Source organism: Cherax quadricarinatus, unplaced genomic scaffold (genome assembly GCF_038502225.1).
Source record: "Cherax quadricarinatus isolate ZL_2023a unplaced genomic scaffold, ASM3850222v1 Contig1624, whole genome shotgun sequence".
Classification (NCBI taxonomy): domain Eukaryota; kingdom Metazoa; phylum Arthropoda; class Malacostraca; order Decapoda; family Parastacidae; genus Cherax; species Cherax quadricarinatus.
In genome coordinates this window covers 54,638-75,743 of record NW_027196650.1, presented here as the reverse complement: position 1 = coordinate 75,743, position 21,106 = coordinate 54,638, and the positions used below count along the sequence as shown (strand labels likewise).

The following is a 21,106-nucleotide window of genomic DNA, read 5'->3' as shown; positions in this document are numbered from 1 at the left end:
AGTGCATGCAAAAACTTCTCATCATTGTTTTTAATGTCTGGTGGAATCTTTCCAAGGCGCCTTGGGACTGAGGGTGATAGGCAGTGGATAAGTTGTGAATTATCCCTAACCTAGTTAATACTTCCCTAAATGCTTTGGCAGTGAAGTTAGTACCTTGATCACTTTGTATAGTTTTAGGAATGCCAAAACAAGAAATGAATTTTGTTAAAGCTTTGAGAATAGCTTTAGTATTGATACTACGCATTGGGATCGCTTCAGGATATCTGGTTACTTTATCCATAATTGTAAATAAATACTGATTTCCAGACTTTGACTTAGGTAGTGGACCTACACAATCTATAATTAAATCTGCAAAAGGTTCTCCATCAGCAGGTATGGGTTGGAGAGGTGCAGGTTTAATGGAATGTCCAGGTTTTCCAACTTGCTGACATTCTCGGCAACACCTAATATGATTCTTCACATCTTTCTTTAATTTTGGCCAATAAAATTCTTTTGTGATTCTATACAAGGTTTTTGTAATTCCTAAGTGACCTCCTGATGACGTATTATGAGCTATATTTAATATCTGAGGTCTATACTTGGTTGGAACCACTAACCTGTCGTATAATTGCCGGCCCTCTTTCTCCTTACCAGTCTCAGTGCAAACCAAATAATCATTTTTAACTTCATACTTGACTGGATGACCCCAAGAGGATTTACCCATGGCTGCCTCAAAAGCGAATTTTAAAGAAGGGTCCTTTCGTTGTTCCTCCCGGAAGGACAGTCCCTCGGGCATGGAAACAGAGACATCTGGCAATCCTGCAACCTGGGAATAGGAAGGCTTGATCGGGGTCTGTTCACTTGATCTACGAGGCTCTGGCCAGTTTTCCTCGTAAAACAATGTGGCTATTCCGAGATCGGAGTCGTCCAAGGATAGGTCAACATTCTCTCCAGACAACCCTTGGGAAGTTGCCCGAGTTATGGCCAACACCGGAGAAGCATTAATCATTATAGGTTCAGGACACGAACTAACAGTAGTAATGTTATTACCCAGTAATAACATGGCATTTTTCATGGGAAATCCTTTTGAGATACCTACAGTCAAGTACCCAGTGTAATATTTGCACTGTACATAAATTTTATGCAAAGGAACTGAATATATAGCTCCTCCATAGGCTTCCAATAAAACTGAGGAATTCAAGGAAGTATTCTCTGAAAGGGGTAATATTCCTTCTCTGACAAGTGAGCAATATGCTCCAGTATCTCTAAAGGTATTTACTTTAGTTGGTTCTGAGTTTTCCTGAAGGGAAATAAGACTTTCGCAATAATAAGGGGCCATACCTTTTTCTACTTCTCTAGGGGACATGTTACTAGGGATATTAGAGATTTTCCCGATGGGTTGAGGTTTTTGGGGGCAGTTGGAACTGATGTGACCTACTTTATTGCACCTGAAGCAGACGACAGGCTTGCCCTTTACTCCCTGATGACGTTGCAAGTGGTGTCGTTCTGGCTGGTGCCTCTCTGGATATTGTTGTCGAGATGCTCCATAAGTAGTTTGCCTCTCCGCAGGGGGACCATATGTTGAGAAGCGTGGCTCACCAGGTGACTTGGTTGGATGACGTAGACGCTCTCCCTCCGGCTGGCACTTCATTCTCCAATGTTGTCGATCTCTGCTCACGCCAGACTGTTGAAAAGAGAGACGGGACCGCTCGGACAAGGAGCGGTTCGTTTCGAAGGTATCAGCCAACCTGGCCGCCTCCAATGCAGTGGTTAAGTCACGATCCTGCAGAAAGACACGAACCTCTGGTCCCACAGACTCCAGCAGGTTATCAATCAGAATAAGCTGCACCAGCTCCTCAAAGTTAGAGACACAACTCGCTTTATACCAGCTGGTAAAATCTTTGGTTTGCTGTCTCACAAAGTCCACCAGGGATTGACCAAGCTGCCGCCTGTTCAATTTGAAGGTCTTACGATATTTAGCTGGGATACATGTATATGCTCCCAACACTGTGGTCTTCACTACTTGATAATCAGAGAATTCAGCGTCAGTTAATACCGACGTAAATTCCTGTGCCTTACCCAATAATGCTGTATGAACCAACGCTGCCCAGTGCTGTTCCGGCCACCTCAAGGCTCGAGCCTGATTTTCGAAGCTTTCGAAAAATTGCTCTGGTTCGGCCTCATTGAAGCGGGGAACAAGCTGTACTGCTTTTTGTAAACTGAAATCGTTTACAGAATGCGAAAACTGCCTCCTTTCTCTTTCCCTATCAAATTCTTCCCTTGCGAATGCTCTCTGTTCCCTAGTTTGCTCCAGCGTGATTTTTGCCAGCTCAAGTGCCAACGACGCTGATTCACCTTGAGACAACCCAGCTGCACCATACTGACCATTTTGCTCCGTAGGTGTATCATCTTCCTCATGCGAGAACATAAGAGTTTTTTCCCTAGCTCCCGTAGAGGGAGGAGTTTGATGTGCCATCTCTTCTTCAATAAGTATGTCAGCAATAAGTGAACGCAGTTGCGCAGCTGTGAGAGTGCGTTTATAGGGAATGCCAATGGAACGAGCAATTTGCCAACAACGCTGTAGGGACAATTTAGGTAGGTTATGCAAAGTATATGCCGACACCAGGCGTCTGACTCGTCTAGGTGGCATAAGTTATTCGCTATGCACAGTACGAATACCCCAACGTAACACGTTAATTTGCAGAACACGCTTAGCTATGCACAGTACGATTGCAAAATACGCATACAAGCAAAGCCGACTGTACACAAGATTGACCGTAGCGAAGCGAGCACACTGAACAAGCTAGTAGCGAGCTGTTGAACGATCACACAATAGCAAGGCTGATCATAAGCAACTGACACGCAAAATTTGTAAAGCGAAGCGAAACAGCAAGCTACACAATGTTCCTGCTACAAGCTTCACCCTAAGCTCAACCGTTTCTCTAAGTCCAGCTCTCGGACAGGCTACCCATATTACAACCTAGGATTTCAAATGGCCTGTTATCCCAGGTGTAATGGGAGCAAATAAACACAGTAGAAAAAGTTTAGACTTATATTATCCTTCACCAATTATAACAGCAATATGTACACTATGTACAGTGATAAATATAGTGCACTCCACGGTAAGCAAGGCAGAAATAGAAGCCACAAGATAGCAGACCGTGCTTCAACCAGCTCTAGAATGGGAATGACAAGGGCAGACAGGAGAGCGGTATCCACATAACCTCTGCGATTGTCAATCCCACCTTCTTATTGGCTAGAACCTGGTCACTAGTTGAACGATGGGGCCCCATCATCAACTCTTAGCAACCTGGTTCGCTGGTTGGGGGAGATAGCCTGTAAATGAGGGTGTGTCCATGCGCCGAATAAAGGTTACGTACTCTTTGCATGCCACAGTTGGTACTGGCAACAAAACTGTCGCCTTGCTGCCAATCCCAGATGCGGTCTGCTGGTGGGTTCTGGATATCAAAACGTGGTTATGGTTGTGCAGGTAGTGGTTGTGGGAGTGTGGGATTGGGTGAGGCTGGTTGTGGTTGTGCTGAGTTAGCAGCATCAGTAGTAGCATGGCCCACTGCTTGTGCCACATGACTCATGCCACCACCACTATCACCACTACCACCTGCTGCCTCACTCACATCATTCATACCCATTGTAACAATATCATCATCCTCACTATCAGTTCGTGGTGTAGGGCTACGGGATGTGCTCTGAGATTTGCTCCTTTCCCCTTGGAACAACATATGACACACTACCAGACTGCATGCTATGTCGTGTATACTGCCACTTCACTGGAGAATATTCACCCTCACTGTCGCTACTAGAACTGCTTTCAGTAGCTTTGAAATCACTATCACTATCACTGCTCACATCTGAGTCTTGTACATGGGCAAATAGTTTCCTCTCTCGTCCTGGTACAGGTGAACGTGAATGAGCCGGCCCAGCACCAGAGGTGGAAGGTTGTGGATCATCTGGGTTTTCATCACTAATTACGTTATCCTGGGCACTGTTTTCGGTCAAACCCTCTTGAAAACCATGGAATTCACTTTCAGTTGCACTTCCATCGCTGTTAGAGCTATCACTTGGGAACAAAAGACCTCCAATCTGCCGAAGAGTGAGGCATGGTGAAAATGGGCTACCAAGATGGCGTTCCCCACAATGCACCACTGAGTCCCAGATTTTTTTCACAGGGTGCACACCCACCACTCAGACCCATTCTCTCTCATGTAGGCCTACCAGCCTTCTCCCGCTTGATTTGAAGCTGCTAGAATTTATGCGTATAAATACGTCAAACACTGTGGCTCGTAAGATGTATACGTATATGTGACCGAAACAGTCAAGGGGTTAATGATTTAATGATGAGTGAGACTTAGGTAGAATTAGTTGGAGCTAGATATGGAGTATTTGGGTAGTTGCCAGTGAGGTAGTTTTTCGGCTGAGTATTTGAGCTTGGAATTTTGCTTGCTAGCTTTGATCCTACAGTAGAGAAGAAATTAAGTTTGTTGGCCATGTCTATAGGCTGTATGTGAGGCTCATCTGGTTTAGTTAAGTTTATCTCTCTGTTTCTAGACAGTTTTCTAGAGCCCAAAATTTTGGAGAGGGTTTGCCAGGTCCTTTTCATATCAGCTTTTATTTCAATAAATCTATTTTTATAATGCATTTGATTTGATTTTCATATTAGTTTTGTGAGTATTGACGTGTATTGTTTTGTCATTTCTTTAGTAATCAAGCCTGATCTGTACAGGAATGGGTGATCATCAACACTACAGTTTTCTGTTGGGTTAATAAAGTGATTAGTCATAGTTTATTTTAATTATTATTATTATAATTATGCTAACAGATTCAGTGTTATTAAAGTAGATATATAAAAGACTTGGAAAATTCTTTCTCACATAAGTGTTGGGCACTAATAAGTTCACTAATGAACTTCCTTCCAGCAAAATTAGATGACTTCTTTTCAGCTATAGGAACAAATCTAGCCAGCAAAATCCCAAACTCTCCTGCCCAGTTAAGGGATTGCTTCATTAATAACCATCCTAATATTGTTAAAAAACACCTAATAAATCTCAATTAAATCTCACTGCATGCTGGTATCTCTTAATTGCTCTCTAGTACAGTATTAAGCTTACTGGTATATGCTAATTGTTTCCTAGTACAGTATTAAGCTTACTGGTATATGCTAATTGTTTCCTAGTACAATATTAAGCTTACTGGTATATGCTAATTGTTTCCTAGTACAGTATTAAGCATTCTAGCATCTTGTTTCCTAATATGTACAGTATTAAGCATTCTGGTATCTGTTATTTCCTAGTACAGCATTAAGCATTCTGGTATTTGTTGTGTCCTACTACATTATTAAGCATTCTGGTATTTGTTGTGGCCTAGTACAGTATTAAGCATTCTGGTACCTGTTGTGTCCTAGTACAGTATTAAGCATTCTGGTATGTGTTGTGTCCTAGTACAGTATTAAACATTCTGGTATCTGTTGTCCTAGTACATGTACAGTATTAAGCATTCTGGTATCTGTTGTGTCCTAGTACAGTATTAAACAGTACAGTATTAAGCATTCTGGTATCTGTTGTGTCCTAGTACAGTATTAAGCATTCTGGTATCTGTTGTGTCCTAGTACAGTATTAAGCATTCTGGTATCTGTTGTGTCCTAGTACAGTATTAAACATTCTGGTATCTGTTGTCCTAGTACTGTACAGTATTAAGCATTCTGGTATCTGTTGTGTCCTAGTACAGTATTAAACATTCTGGTATCTGTTGTCCTAGTACTGTACAGTATTAAGCATTCTGGTATCTGTTGTGTCCTAGTACAGTATTAAACAGTACAGTATTAAGCATTCTGGTATGTGTTGTGTCCTAGTACAGTATTAAACATTCTGGTATCTGTTGTCCTAGTACATGTACAGTATTAAGCATTCTGGTATCTGTTGTGTCCTAGTACAGTATTAAACAGTACAGTATTAAGCATTCTGGTATCTGTTGTGTCCTAGTACAGTATTAAGCATTCTGGTATCTGTTGTGTCCTAGTACAGTATTAAGCATTCTGGTATCTGTTGTGTCCTAGTACAGTATTAAACATTCTGGTATCTGTTGTCCTAGTACTGTACAGTATTAAGCATTCTGGTATCTGTTGTGTCCTAGTACAGTATTAAACATTCTGGTATCTGTTGTCCTAGTACTGTACAGTATTAAGCATTCTGGTATCTGTTGTGTCCTAGTACAGTATTAAGCATTCTGTTATCTTTTGTGTCCTAGTACAGTATTAAGCATTCTGGTATCTGTTGTGTCCTAGTACAGTATTAAGCATTCTGTTATCTTTTGTGTCCTAGTACAGTATTAAGCATTCTGGTATCTGTTGTGTCCTAGTACAGTATTAAGCATTCTGGTATCTGTTGTGTCCTAGTACAGTATTAAACATTCTGGTATCTGTTGTCCTAGTACAGTACGTATTAGGTACTCTGGTATCTGCTGTGTCTTAGTACAGTATTCTATTCCTCCAAGCAATTTTTTATTAAGTTTTTGATGTGCTTGTAGGTAAGTGTGGGCCTTCTGAGCCAAAAATTCCTCAGTTCCTCACATATATTGATAAAGCAAATGAAGTGTTTTTTTCCTTAGCAGTTCTTATTTGCAAGTTTAGTTTGAATGCATTGATTGCATGGCTAAGTTGATAAGCATGTGTTTATAACTATGCAAAGTGAGGATATTTTAGTCTGTCCTCCTTTTCTTATTGTAAAAACAACATTGTATTTGGAGCAAATTTGTCTTGGAGCAAATTTGTCTTGGAACAAAGGTTGCAAGTACAGTGGACCCCCGGTTAACGATATTTTTTCATTTCAGAAGTATGTTCAGGTGCCAGTACTGACCGAATTTCTTCCCATAAGGAATATTGTGAAGTAGATTAGCCCATTTCAGACCCCCAAACATACACGTACAAACGCACTTACATAAATACACATACATAATTGGTCCCATTGGGAGGTGATCGTTAAGCGGGGGTCCACTGTACTGTTGTTCATTATTACTGAATTGGCTGTAACTTGCTTAGTTAACAAAGTTGAAGTCCAGTCTCTCAGCCCATTATGTGCATCTAATCTGTTGACTATTCCCTGCAGGATAGGTATAGAGTGCATAAGAAAGTTATCATTCTAACATATGTAGATATGTGATGCTGAAGGGAGGTCTCACCAAGATAGTCAAGTATTGGGACTGGCTGATTTATCGTCACTACATTATTTTTAGCTGATTCTCCAGTGATTGAATATAAATTTTAGTATTTCTTCATTATTTTTGTTGGCACTCAAGAATAACAAAATCTCAGATTATTATTACTATTATTATTTAGGCCAAGAAAACTTAACCAAGACAAATACAGTGTTCCAATCTTATTTGCCTAGTATGAAACCTCACTGTACAAGGCCAAGGAAGCATTTATGTAAATCATATTATTGAAGGCATGCAATACCTTTGAGTTGATGAATAAGACACATGCAACACAAGACACATGCAACACTTCAGTGTTTTTATTGCTGAAATGTTTTGCCTCCGCATCAGACTGCTTCAGTCCTCAGGCTTGAGATACTGACCACCTATCAAGGCTGAGGGACTGATCACCTCAAAAAAAAAATTCTACTATATCCAGTGATATATTCACCTGCATTCACCTGAAGAAGTCTGTTGTACAGGCAAAACACTTCAGTAATAAAGATACACAAGTGTTGCACATGTTCTATTTATCATTTGTGTAAAGCTGGTATTGAGCATGGGCATCTCTACCTTTTCTACTGACTAGTTTCTCAATTTTCAAACCAGGAAACTTTACAAGTCACATAATTCATCATACCCAAACCATTTTACATAAACTACTTACTATAACATTTTTCTATTGCATAATATTTTTGTAATTGTATTTGCTTTTAGTCCGAACCTGACATGGCGTGATATGCAATATTTGGTTGTGGAGACAGCAGTTCCCACCAAGGAAGCATTGGAAGAGGAAGGCTGGCAAACCAATGGCCGGGGCAAGAAGTTTCATCTCTTGCAGGTAAGTAAGTGGGAACAACTACCTGTGACCACTGAGGAAGATAGGTACAGTACAGTGGTACCTTGACTTGCAAGTTTAATCCATTCCATGACCTAGCTCGTAACTTAATTTGCTTATATATCAAATCAGTTTTCCTCATTGAAATTAACTGAAATGCCATTAATCCATTCCATTAATCCGTGCCATTAATCTCAGACCATTAATAACCCAGCAAAAGTCTGCAGTCAGAATGATAAACTCCCACTCCAGACAGCATATTCCACCAATATTCAAAAGTCTAAACTTACTCACCATAAAGAACATCCATACTTATTACTGTGCCTACTACATACATAGAACACTACACTCAAATATAAACCCTCTACTCAAACTTCTCCTTACCAGACTTAACAGGATACACGACCATAACACAAGACATAGATCACTCTTTGATGTTCCCTGTATCCATCTCACACTATGTAAAAACTCAGTGCACATAAAGGGCCAAAAAATTTGGAATTATTACCAGTGAATACCAAAGGAACCCTTCTTAAAAACCACATACTCACCCAAAACTAAATACTCAGTACTTAACTTTACCTACAAAGCTAACAACTCAGTACTTAACTTTACCTACAAAGCTAACAAATCACTCTCCACTGCCTCAAAATATTGCCCACTGTATTACTCCCCTAGCCTCAGAACCCCATAAGTAAATGCTCTAGGTACAATAAATTCTCATATTTTAATCTAATGCAAATGTTGAATAACAAATATTTAATAGATGTATAAGCTATTGTATTATTAGTGCAACCTTATCAAACTATGTTTTGTAAGTCTGGTGTTAAGTATGTAATCAGTAATGTATTAAGTTTAGACTGGCCATAATGCCAAGGCATGATAGTGGCTCTCTTTACACTACAAATTGTAAACCCTCACTGTAAACTACCTATGTAAATATATTTCCTAAAAGATGTCAACCACATAGTAAACTTGCAAGGAAATAAAGGAATTTTGTGTTTGTGAATTGTGTTTTGGCTTAATAAATGACTTACTGACTTGACTGACTGACTTACTGACTTGACTGACTGACTTATTAAATTGAATGACTGACTTACTGACTTGACTGACTGGCTTACTGACTGACTTACTTGACTGACTGACTTACTGACTTGACTGACTGACTTACTGACTTGACTGACTGACTTACTGACTGACTTACTTGACTGACTGACTTACTGACTGACTTACTTGACTGACTGACTTGCTTACTGACTTGACTGAATGACTTACTGACTTGACTGCCTTACTGACTTGACTTATTGTCTTGACTGAATGACTTATTGACTTGACCGGCTGATTTACTGACTTGACTGAATAACTTACTGACTTGATTGACTGATTTACTGACTTGATTGACTGACTTGACTTACTGACTTGACTTACTGACTTGACTGACTGACTTGACTTACTGGCTTGACTGAATGACTTACTGACTGATTTACTGACTTGACTGAATGACTTAAGAAATCGTAATGACACGATATCGTGTCATTACGATTTCTTAAGTCATGTTGACGGCAGTGAAGGGACTTGAGCTAGAGTTCGTCACGGCCACGCTAGCTGGAGATTCGTCTGTAAAAACTTGCATTTGTGGTCACAGAGGTGCCTGTGCTAACTTTCCTATGGTGTAGAAATATACTTAGTTGGATGAATCTTATTGTGGCTAGCTGGTCTAGTGGCTAGCGCGACGGGCTGGAGTTTTGAGACTCTATGACCGCGGGTTCAATCCCGGCCGGGGGTATGGTTTGACTGAATGACTTACTGAAGTGCTAAATCCATAGAATTATACAGTGCTTCTTGGCAGAGGGGGGGGGGTGGAAGGTTTTCAGGCTTAATTTAGGGAACTGGAGCACAAATACAATTCCATAGATCAAGAGCCCCTCACCAGCGTCAAGGAACCTCCCTTGAGGGGGAAGCTCGCATGCTGAATTTTTGCTCATATCCAGAAACAAAAAATAGATTGAGCAACTGCTCGTATCTTGAAAAACTTGTATGGTGGGGCACTCATAAGCCAAGGTTTCACTGTACCATCAAAATTAACCGATACTGGTAGTGATACAATACCAATAAAATTAGCAGATATCCACCAACATCAATATCAGTGCTCAAGTTTAGGCCGATAACATTATATACCATCAAAATTAGCCAATAACATTAATGCCATTACTTTGGCACACCCCTAATTATTATTTTTATTATTAGTAGTAGTAGTAGTAGTAATAGTAGTTTCTATCATTTAGGTGACACAGATAGGACGCACATCTGTCTTGCACTCAGCAGATGGAGGATCAAGCCTTCACCACATCTTGTGCTGAATAACCCACATGGGTTTGGTGCTTAACATGAATTATTATTATTAAGTAGTAGTAGTGTTGTATTATTCATAAGAAAGTGTGAAACCTACAAGTATCACACAGTACAAAGTACCTGAGAAATGAGCAGTGATTCCAGCAAGGAGATGGTAGCTCCAGTCTCACTGTGCATACAGAGCTTGAGTCACAATAACATGCTTCTTAAAAATTAATCTTGACTTGTACTGCAGAGTTATGCAGTATTGTATTAAATTTCTATAGTAAGTTAGTTTAATAGCTTCATTATGTACCTCATACTCATTGTGTGGGCAGTAGTCAGAAAATTACAGAGGCACATAAAGTGTTCAGGAACTGGGCCCCAAAGTTTTGGTAGTTAAGCGAGTTACAGTGGTAATGAATTATTTACATGTATCTTAGCAGTCTTAATGATTTTACTTTCCTTCTGCCAAATTTTAGCCATTTCCTTTTGTTTCAATTAACCCTTTCACTGTCCCTAATGTAGATCTGCGTTGCTGACTCCAGGATCACTTACGTGGGTCTACGGTTTGAGCTCGGCTCACTCATATAAGTTGTGAATGGTAAATTTTGGCCTAGAGATGAGAAGATGGGTCTGTGTAGTGAATGTGCACAGTATAAAAAAAGTGCAGGACATGATGTAAAAGGCAAAAACTCTAACCTGGAGTTACCTGGAGAGGGTATCGGGGGGTCAATGCCCCCGCAGCTCGGTCTGAGACCAGGCCTTGTGGTGGATCAGGGTCTGATCAACCACGCTGTTACTGCTGGCTGCACGAAAACTGATGTTCGAACCATAGCTTGGTTGGTCAGATACTGACTTTAGGTGCCTGTCCAGTGCCTTCTTGAAGACAGCCTGAGGTCTATTGGTAATCCCCCTTATGTATGCTGGGAGGCAGTTGAACAGTCTTGGGCCCCGGACACTTATTGTGTTGTCTTTCAGTGTACTCGTGGGGCCCCTGCTTTTCATTGGGGGAATGTTGCATCTCCTGCCAAGTCTTTTGCTTTCATAGGGAGTGATTTTCATGTGCAAGTTTGGTACTGATCCCTCTAGGATTTTCCATGTGTATATTATCATGTATCTCTCTCACCTGCACTCCAGGGAATACGGATCAAGTATTCAACTGTTCCCAGTAATTTAAGTGCCTATTCATACTTATGTGTGCCATGAAAGTTCTTTGTACACTCTCCAGGTCAGCAATTTCCCCTGCCTTGAAGGCGGCAGTTAGTGTACTGCAGTATTCCAGCCTATAGAGAACAAGTTAAATTAAATTAAATTCTTTATTTCCTTGCAAGTATACAGTGTGGTTGGTATATTTTAGTAAGTACATTTACATAGAGGGGCAACTGATATATCAGATCATTATTTAGTTGTAGCTACAGTTAGAGAAAGAGGTAGATGGGACATGAGGAAAATGGCAACAACAAGTAAGAGGGAGGTGAAAGTGCATAAACTAAGGGAGGAGGAAGTTCGGGTGAGATATAAACAACTATTGGGAGAAAGGTGGGCTGGTGCAAGTATGAGTTGTGGGGGGGGGGGTTGAAGAGGGTTGGAATAGTTTTAAAAATGTTGTATTAGAATGTGGGGCAGAAGTTTGTGGTTATAAGAGGGTGGGTGTAGGAGGAAAGAGGAGTGATTGGTGGAATGATGAAGTAAAGGGTGTAATAAAAGAGAAAAAGTTAGCTTATGAGAGGTTTTTACAAAGCAGAAGTGTTATAAGAAGAGTTGAGTATATGGAGAGTATAAGAAAGGTGAAGAGAGTGGTGAGAGAGTGCAAAAGGAGAGCAGATGATAGAGTGGGAGAGGCACTGTCAAGAAATTTTAATGAAAATAAGAAAAAATTTTGGAGTGAATTAAACAAGTTAAGAAAGCCTAAGGAATGAATGGATTTGTCAGTTAAAAACAGAGTAGGGGAGTAGTAGATGGGGAGATGGAGGTATTGGGTAGATGGCGAGAATATTTTGAGGAACTTTTAAATGTCGACGAAGAAAGGGAGGCGGTAATTTCATGCACTGGCCAGGGAGGTATACCATCTTTTAGGAGTGAAGAAGAGCAGGATGTGAGTATGGGGGAGGTGCGTGAGGCATTACATAGAATGAAAGGGGGTAAAGGAGCTGAAACTGACAGGATCATGACAGAAGTGTTAAAAGCAGGACGCAGACCAGACAGGTCTACAAAGAGACCTGTACAGGCTGGATGCGTGGTCCAGCAACTGGCTCCTAGAATTTAACCCCGCCAAATGCAAAATCATGAAGACTGCAGACAGAGTATAGGCTAGGAGGCCAAAGATTGCAAACCTCACTCAGGGAGAAAGATCCAGGAGTGAGTATAATACCGAGTACGTCGCCAGAAGCACACATTGACCAGATAACTGCTGCAGCATATGGGCGCTTGGCAAACCTGAGAATAGCATTCCGGTACCTTAGTAAGGAATCATTCAAAACTTTATACACTGTGTATGTCAGGCCCATACTGGAGTACGCAGCACCAGTTTGGAATCCACACATGGTCAGACAAGTCAAGAAATTAGAGAAATTGCTAAGGTTTGCAACAAGACTAGTTCCAGAGCTAAGGGGAATGTCCTATGAAGAAAGGTTAAGGGAAATTGGTCTGATGACACTGGAGGACAGGAGGGTCAGGGGAGACATGATAATGACATACAAACTACTGCATGGAATAGAATAGACAAGGTGGACAGAGACAGGATGTTCCAGAGATGGGACACAGAAACAAGGGGTCACAATTGGAAGCTGAAGACTCAGATGAGTCAAAGGGATGTTAGGAAATAATTCTTCAGCCACAGAGTTGTTAGGAAGTGGAATAGTCTGGCAAGCGATGTAGTGGAGGCAGGAATCATACATAGTTTTAAGACGAGGTATGATGAAGCATATGGAGCAGGGAGAGGGAGGACCCAGTAGCGGTCAGTGAAGAGGCGGGGCCAGGAGCGGAGTCTCGACCCCTGCAATCACAATTAGGTGAGCGTGCGCACATTCACACACACTCACACACACAGATGAATCACAGGGATGTTAGGAAGTATTTCTTCAGCCACAGAGTAGTCAGGAAGTGGAATAGTTTGGGAGGTGGATTCATACATAGCTTTAAGCAGAGGTATGATAAAGCTCACGGTTCAGGAAGAGGGACCTAGTAGCAACCAGTGAAGAGGCAGGGCCAGGAGCTTGGACTCGACCCCTGCAACCTCAACTAGGTGAGTACACACACACACACACACATACGTGGCAATGCTTTATTTACAGGGAGCAAATTCAGGGTATTTTTCCAGAATAGTCTGTAATGTACCACTGTGGATAAAATACTTAGACATATCTTGAACATTTCTGAATGAGTTGTCTCTGAATTCATTAGTTTTTTCATACTCCAGTACATAATGATGCAGGGTGTGACAATAGTCCATCTGGCAAAGTTTGCATTTTATTTGGTCTACATCTGGTGGTAGTGATTTAACCTGCCGAAGATACTTGTAACCCAGCTGGAGCCGGGCAGTTGTGACATCCAAGAATGTGATTATTTTGTTGGATGTGCCATAGACATGTGGCTCCTCCTGCATGATGAGTTTGGGAGGATGTGTAAAGGTAGAAAGTTGAAAGTGAACATAGATAAGAGTAAGGTGATGAGGGTAAAAATAAAGAAAAACTGGATGTCACATTGGAGAGAGGGAGTATGGAAGAAGTGAATGTTTTCAGATATTTGAGAGTTAATTTGTGAGCAAATGGGCTTATGAAGGATGAGGTTAACCATAGAATTGATGAAGGAAGAAAGTTGAGTGGTGCATTGAGTTATCTGTGGAGACAAAAAACATTATCCATGGAGGCAAAGAAGGGAATGTATGAAAGTATAGTGGTACCAACACTCTTACATGGGTGTGAAGTTTGGATTGCAAATGCTGCAGTAAGAAGGCGACTGGAGACAGTGGAGATGTCCTGTCTAAGGGCAATGTGTGGTGTAAATATTATGCAGAGAATTCAAAGTGTGGAAATTAGGAGAAGGTGTGGAGTTACTAAAAGTATTAGTCAGAGGGTTGAAGAGGGGTTGTTGAGGTGGTCTGGTCATTTAGAGAGAGTGGATCAAAGTAGAATGACTTGGAGAGTGTATAAATCTGTAGGGCAAGGAAGGCGCGGTGTCATGTGGGGGTTCGATAACGTGGATTGGGTAAGAACATGCACGTAGGCTGGTTAGTAGTACGTATAATTATAACGGAAAGTATGAGAAGAAGTCGTGCCACCCTGCCTCTCTGCTCTCTAATTTTAAGACTGACCCACCAGTGAAGCCTAGGGGGTGAGCGGCATTCAGAAACATGCTATGGTCAGCAGCAACATGAATAACAGTCAGTGATTCACACAGACGGTTGGAGGAGTCATCTACTGGTAACTGGTTACTTGTAACTATGCTGCTATGTATGATAATCTATGTGGGTGGCCTGGTGGCTAAAGCTCCCGCTTCACACACGGAGGGCCCGGGTTCGATTCCCGGCGGGTGGAAACATTTCGACACGTTTCCTTACACCTGTTGTCCTGTTCACCTAGCAGCAAATAGGTACCTGGGTGTTAGTCGACTGGTGTGGGTCGCATCCTGGGGGACAAGATTAGGGACCCCAATGGAAATAAGTTAGACAGTCCTCGATGACGCACTGACTTTCTTGGGTTATCCTGGGTGGCTAACCCCCGGGGTTAAAAATCCGAACGAAATCTTATCTCTTATCTTATCTTATGTAACTGTATTTGTGTTAACCAGAATAAACTTACTTACCTTAATGCATTTTAATTTTGGATCATATATATGGTTTTTTGGTTGTGTGGGTGTGCATGTGTGTGTGTTTGCTTTATTTTTGTGTTTGTTTTTATAAAATCGTTGGAATTCCTTGCCTGTAATTGTCCTTAGACTGCTGGTGGTCAACCCTTTGTCAGTTCATTGGATCATTCATGCATTTGAAAGCCAGTGTGCCAAGGAATCTACAGGTGGTAGGCTGTCAATAATTTTCTGATACCTGTGTCTGACTTTACACACCCATGTTGTACTCATGTCTCATGGAATTTTGAGCATTTAGGACAATAGTCACTTAAAATTAAAGTTTCAAGACTGGACACATGAAAACTTTTCAGTGATGAGTGTCTGGCAAGCAATTCAGCTTGGATTGTGGGATGGACTTATGAAAAAGTGCATTTTTCTCTCGCATGAAATACTATAATAAATAAATATCTAAAGGAAAATATTGAATTTTCTCAGTGAAGAATATCTCAGTAATTTAGAACAAGGTACAGTAGAGAAATATCAGAACAGTTTTAAAAAAAAGACAGTAGTACTACAAGTACATAAATGATCTCTTGAGGGAAAGCTTTGAGTATTTTTATGAAAAACTGTTTTCCTGTGAAAAGACAAGACACAGATACAGTGAAAATAAAGGTAATTCTTGTACACCTCTGATGAAAATTTTGGGGATAAAAATGACACTAGGATAAAAAGCATTATTAATTTTGCAGGGCTATGGAGCTGTTGATGCTGGCAAGATGGTTGAGGCAGCTCTCAAGTGGAAGAATGTTACTCCTCAGACAACTGCCATCTCGTCATTGTTTAATGGCTATAGGTAAGTCTTGACTATGATGTGCTATCCAACAACATGTTCACTATGAGGTACTCTTCAACATGAACACTGAGAAGTTAGATATGTGATTTCCTTAATTGGTGAGGTGGCCAGTAACACTGACAATGCACTCTCTCTAATTATGAAATGAATATGGCCACATCCCCTGAGGCGCACATCAACCAAATAACTGCTGCAGCGTATGGGTGTCTGGCAAACCTAAGAATAGCATTTTAACAACACTGTACACCATATACATCAGCCCCATATTGAAGTATGCAGCACCAGTATGGAATCCACACCTGGTCAAGCACATCAAGAAAGCAGAGAAAGTGCAGAAGTTTGCAACAAGACTAGTCCCTGAGCTAAGGGGTATGTTCTATGAGGAGAGGTTAAGGAAACTCAACCTGATGACACTGGAGGGATAGGAGGGACATGATAACAACATATAAAATACTGAGAGGAATTAACAATGTAAACAGGACCAGAATGTTTCAGAGATGGGATACAGTAACAAGAGGACACAGCTGGAAGTTGAAAAATCAAATGAGTTATATGGATGTTAGGAAGTATTTCTTTATCCTTAGAGTTGTCAAGAAGTGGAACAATATGGGGAGTGAATAGATACAGCATCCATGCATATCTTTAAGAAAAGGTATGATAAATCTCTTGGTGCTGGGAGATAGTGGACCTAGTAGTGACTAATGAAGAAGCAGCCTTCCCCCCACTCATACACACACAAGATTATCAGCCAAAGACTGGTGGAGCACCTAAAAAGGAATGAGCTTTTATACAAAAACCAGGACAGTTTCAGGGAAGGGAAATCCTGTGTCACCAACCTACTGGAGTTTTACGACTAGGTGATGGAAGTAAGATGAGAGAGAGAGAGAGAGGGGTGGGTAGATTGCATTTTCTTGGACTACAAGAAGGCTTTCAACACAGTTCCACACAAGAGACTAGTGTAAAAGCTAAAGGATCAGGGAGGTACAGCAGGAAAGGCACTGCAGTGGATCAGAGAATACTTGACAGGAAGGCAACAGCGAGTCACGGTATGTGATGAGGTGTCAGAGTGGGCACTTGTGATGAGTGGGGTTCCACAAGGGTCAGTCCTAGGACTGATGCTGTTTCTGGCACATGTGAATGACATAACAGAAGGGGTATACTCAAAAGTGTCCCAGTTTGCAGACCATGGCCTGGTGGCAAAAACTCTCACTTCACATGCTGGAATGTCTGGGTTCAATTCCCGGCAAGGGTAGAAACATTGGGCATGTTTCTTTACACCAGTTGCCTGTGTTCACCTATCAGTAAAATCGGTACCTGGGTGTTAGTCGACTGGTGTGGGTTGCATCCTGGGACAGAACTGACCTAATTTGCCTGAAATGCTCTGCATAACGAGCGGCTTTCTAAATAGTAGTATGTCATTGATGTCAGCTAGGCCTGTATACCTTGTACATGTACTTGTAGAAATAAAGATATTATTACATTATTATTATTATTATTAGAATTCAGTTGAATGAGGATTAGGCAGGACTACAAAGGGATCTAGACAGGTTGCAAGCCTGGTCCAGCAATTGGCTCCTGGAGTTCAACTCCACCAAATGCAAAGTCATGAAGATTGGAGAAGGGCAGAGAAGACTGTGGACAGAGTACAGTCTAGGGAGCCAAAGACTGCAAACTTCACTCAAGGAAAAGGATCTTGGGGTTAGTATAATATCGAGCATATCTTCTGAGGTGCACATCAACCAAATAACCGCTGCAGCATATAGGCACCTGGTGAACCTAAGAATAGCATTCCAACACTTCAGTAAGGAATCATTCAGGACTCTGTACACCATGTACGTCAGACCCATATTGGAGTATGCAGCACCAGTATGGAACCACACCTGGCAAAGCACATCAAGAAATTAGAGAAAGTGCAAAAGTTTGCAACAAGACTAATCGAAGAGGAGAGGTTAAAGGGAAATTGACCTGACAACACTGTAGGACAGGAAGGATTGGGGATATGATAATAACATACAAAATACTGAGAAGAATTGACAAGGTGGATAGGGACAGGATGTTTCAGAGATGGGACACAGCAACAAGGGGTCACAGTTGGAAGTTGAAGACTCAGATGAGTCACAGGAGAGAGTGGACCTAGTAGTGACCAATAAAGAGGCAGGGCCAGAAGCTGTGAATTGACCCTTGCAATCACAATTAGGTAAGTACACACACCAAAAAAAAAAAATTTTTTTACCAAGCATTTTTCTCCCAGGACCATCTATCCAGATAAATGGTTAAACATCTCAAAAGACTTGACTGTCTCCGATGTCACACAAGATTCCTGCATGAAAGGTGTTGAACATGTCATTGCAAACATCACTCTCACCCATCGTAGTAGGAAACAGCTGTCTATCTTCATAGTGTCACCCTCAGGTAACTGGCTGTGTGTCTACTGTTTATATCATACATTACTTATAAAATATAATATGAACACAGTAATTCAAGATCTTTCACATACCTTCCAAATAATGTTAAAATTGATGCATAAAATAAATGCGATGCACTAGCAAAATATTTTTTATCATAGTGCTAGTATTAATGTATTCTACAAGCATGAGGTTTTATGCTAAGAACTCAAACAAAATTCAAAAGTATATTTTATCTTTTGTACACTTCAGTAAATATTTTGCGTTTATTTTTGTAGATGAGACTACATTAGTTCTCTTTATAGAGAAACAAGAGTACCAAGAAAGGAGTACAGTATCATAAATATGGATTAGATTACTATTTAAACAGTTAGCAGATCTACCCAGACTCTAAAGTGTATTCACTTACCAACAGGTACAACATCGCAGGTTCTAACTCACCGTTCCTCAGACAACAGCACAGTAGGGTTCAAATCTTGGGAGTTCATGTCTGTTCACTTCTGGGGTGAGCACCCAGCAGGTATCTGGACTGTGGCAATCAAAAATAGTGTGGGAGAAAGAGGCTATCTCAAGAAAATTGAACTTGTTATCTATGGCACTTAATAAATGTTGATTGTTTGAAACTTCATATTTATTTTTTTATTATCACACTGGCCAATTCCCACCAAGGCAGGGTGGCCCGAAAAAGAAAAACTTTCACCATCATTCACTCCATCACTGTCTTGCCAGAAGGGTGCTTTACACTACAGTTTTTAAACTGCAACATTAACACCCCTCCTTCAGAGTGCAGGCACTGTACTTCCCATCTCCAGGACTCAAGTCCGGCCTGCCGGTTTCCCTGAACCCCTTTATAAATGTTACTTTGCTCACTCTCCAACAGCACGTCAAGTATTAAAAACCATTTGTCTCCATTCACTCCTATCAAACACGCTCACGCATGCCTGCTGGAAGTCCAAGCCCCTCGCACACAAAACCTCCTTTACCCCCTCCCTCCAGCCTTTCCTAGGCCGACCCCTACCCCGCCTTCCTTCCACTACAGACTGATACACTCTTGAAGTCATTCTGTTTCCCTCCATTCTCTCTACATGTCCGAACCATCTCAACAACCCTTCCTCAGCCCTCTGGACGACAGTTTTGGTAATCCCGTACCTCCTCCTAACTTCCAAACTACGAATTCTCTGCATTATATTCACACCACACATTGCCCTCAGACATGACATCTCCACTGCCTCCAGCCTTCTCCTCACTGCAACATTCATCACCCATGCTTCACACCCATATAAGAGCGTTGGTAAAACTATACTCTCATACATTCCTCTCTTTGCCTCCAAGGACAAAGTTCTTTGTCTCCACAGACTCCTAAGTGCACCACTCACCCTTTTCATCAATTCTATGATTCACCTCATCTTTCATAAACCCATCCGTTGACACGCCCACTCCCAAATATCTGAATACATTCACCTCCTCCATACTCTCTCCCTCCAATCTGATATCCAATCTTTCATCACCTAATCTTTTTGTTATCCTCATAACCTTACTCTTTCCTGTATTCACTTTTAATTTTCTTCTTTTGCACACCCTACCAAATTCATCCACCAATCTCTGCAACTTCTCTTCAGATTCTCCCAAGAGCACAGTGTCATCAGCAAAGAGCAACTGTGACAACTCCCACTTTATGTGTGATTCTTTATCTTTTAACTCCACGCCTCTTGCCAAGACCCTCGCATTTACTTCTCTTACAACCCCATCTATAAATATATTAAACAACCACGGTGACATCACACATCCTTGTCTAAGGCCTACTTTTACTGGGAAATGATCTCCCTCTTTCCTACATACTCTAACTTGAGCCTCACTATCCACGTAAAAACTCTTCACTGCTTTCAGTAACCTACCTCCTATACCATACACCTGCAACATCTGCCACATTGCCCCCCTATCCACCCTGTCATACGCCTTTTCCAAATCCATAAATGCCACAAAGACCTCTTTAGCCTTATCTAAATACTGTTCACTTATATGTTTCACTGTAAACACCTGGTCCACACACCCCCTACCTTTCCTAAAACCTCCTTGTTCATCTGCTATCCTATTCTCCGTCTTACTCTTAATTCTTTCAATAATAACTCTACCATACACTTTACCAGGTATACTCAACAGACTTATCCCCCTATAATTTTTACACTCTCTTTTGTCCCCTTTGCCTTTATACAAAGGAACTATGCATGCTCTCTGCCAATCCCTAGGGACCTTACCCTCATCCATACATTTATTAAATAATTGCACCAACCACTCCAAAACTATATCCCCACCTGCTTTTAACATTTCTATCTTTATCCCATCAATCCCGGCTGCCTTACCCCCTTTCATTTTACCTACTGCCTCACGAACTTCCTCCACACTCACAACTGGCTCTTCCTCACTCCTACAAGATGTTATTCCTTCTTGCCCTATACACGAAATCACAGCTTCTCTATCTTCATCAACATTTAACAATTCCTCAAAATATTCCCTCCATCTTCCCAATACCTCTAACTCTCCATTTAATAACTCTCCTCTCCTATTTTTAACTGACAAATCCATTTGTTCTCTAGGCTTCCTTAACTTGTTAATCTCACTCCAAAACTTTTTCTTATTTTCAACAAAATTTGTTGATAACATCTCACCCACTCTCTCATTTGCTCTCTTTTTACATTGCTTCACCAC

At 41.1% G+C, this 21,106-nt stretch overlaps 1 protein-coding gene across 1 annotated transcript; it reads left to right on the top strand.

Moving 5' to 3' along the window:
• The first annotated feature begins 7,178 nt into the window (after window positions 1–7,178).
• On the top strand, window positions 7,179–19,028 carry LOC138851690 (furin-like protease kpc-1). The gene is made up of 4 exons (XM_070081083.1): window positions 7,179–8,026; window positions 15,892–15,995; window positions 18,247–18,407; window positions 18,816–19,028. The coding sequence occupies exons 1-4, from the start codon at window positions 7,925–7,927 to the stop codon at window positions 19,001–19,003; spliced, it is 555 nt and encodes a 184-aa protein (XP_069937184.1). The 5' UTR covers window positions 7,179–7,924; the 3' UTR covers window positions 19,004–19,028.
• Window positions 19,029–21,106: the final 2,078 nt, after the last annotated feature.

Excerpts from the sequence above, each read along its gene's own strand:
- LOC138851690 (XM_070081083.1), top strand. The coding sequence starts at position 7,925 with ATGCAATATTTGGTTGTGGAGACAGCAGTTCCCACCAAGGAAGCATTG. Across the intron at positions 8,027-15,891 it reads AGAAGTTTCATCTCTTGCAG|GGCTATGGAGCTGTTGATGC; the intron begins GTAAGTAAGTGG and ends TTAATTTTGCAG. Across the intron at positions 18,408-18,815 it reads CTTCATAGTGTCACCCTCAG|GTACAACATCGCAGGTTCTA; the intron begins GTAACTGGCTGT and ends ACTTACCAACAG.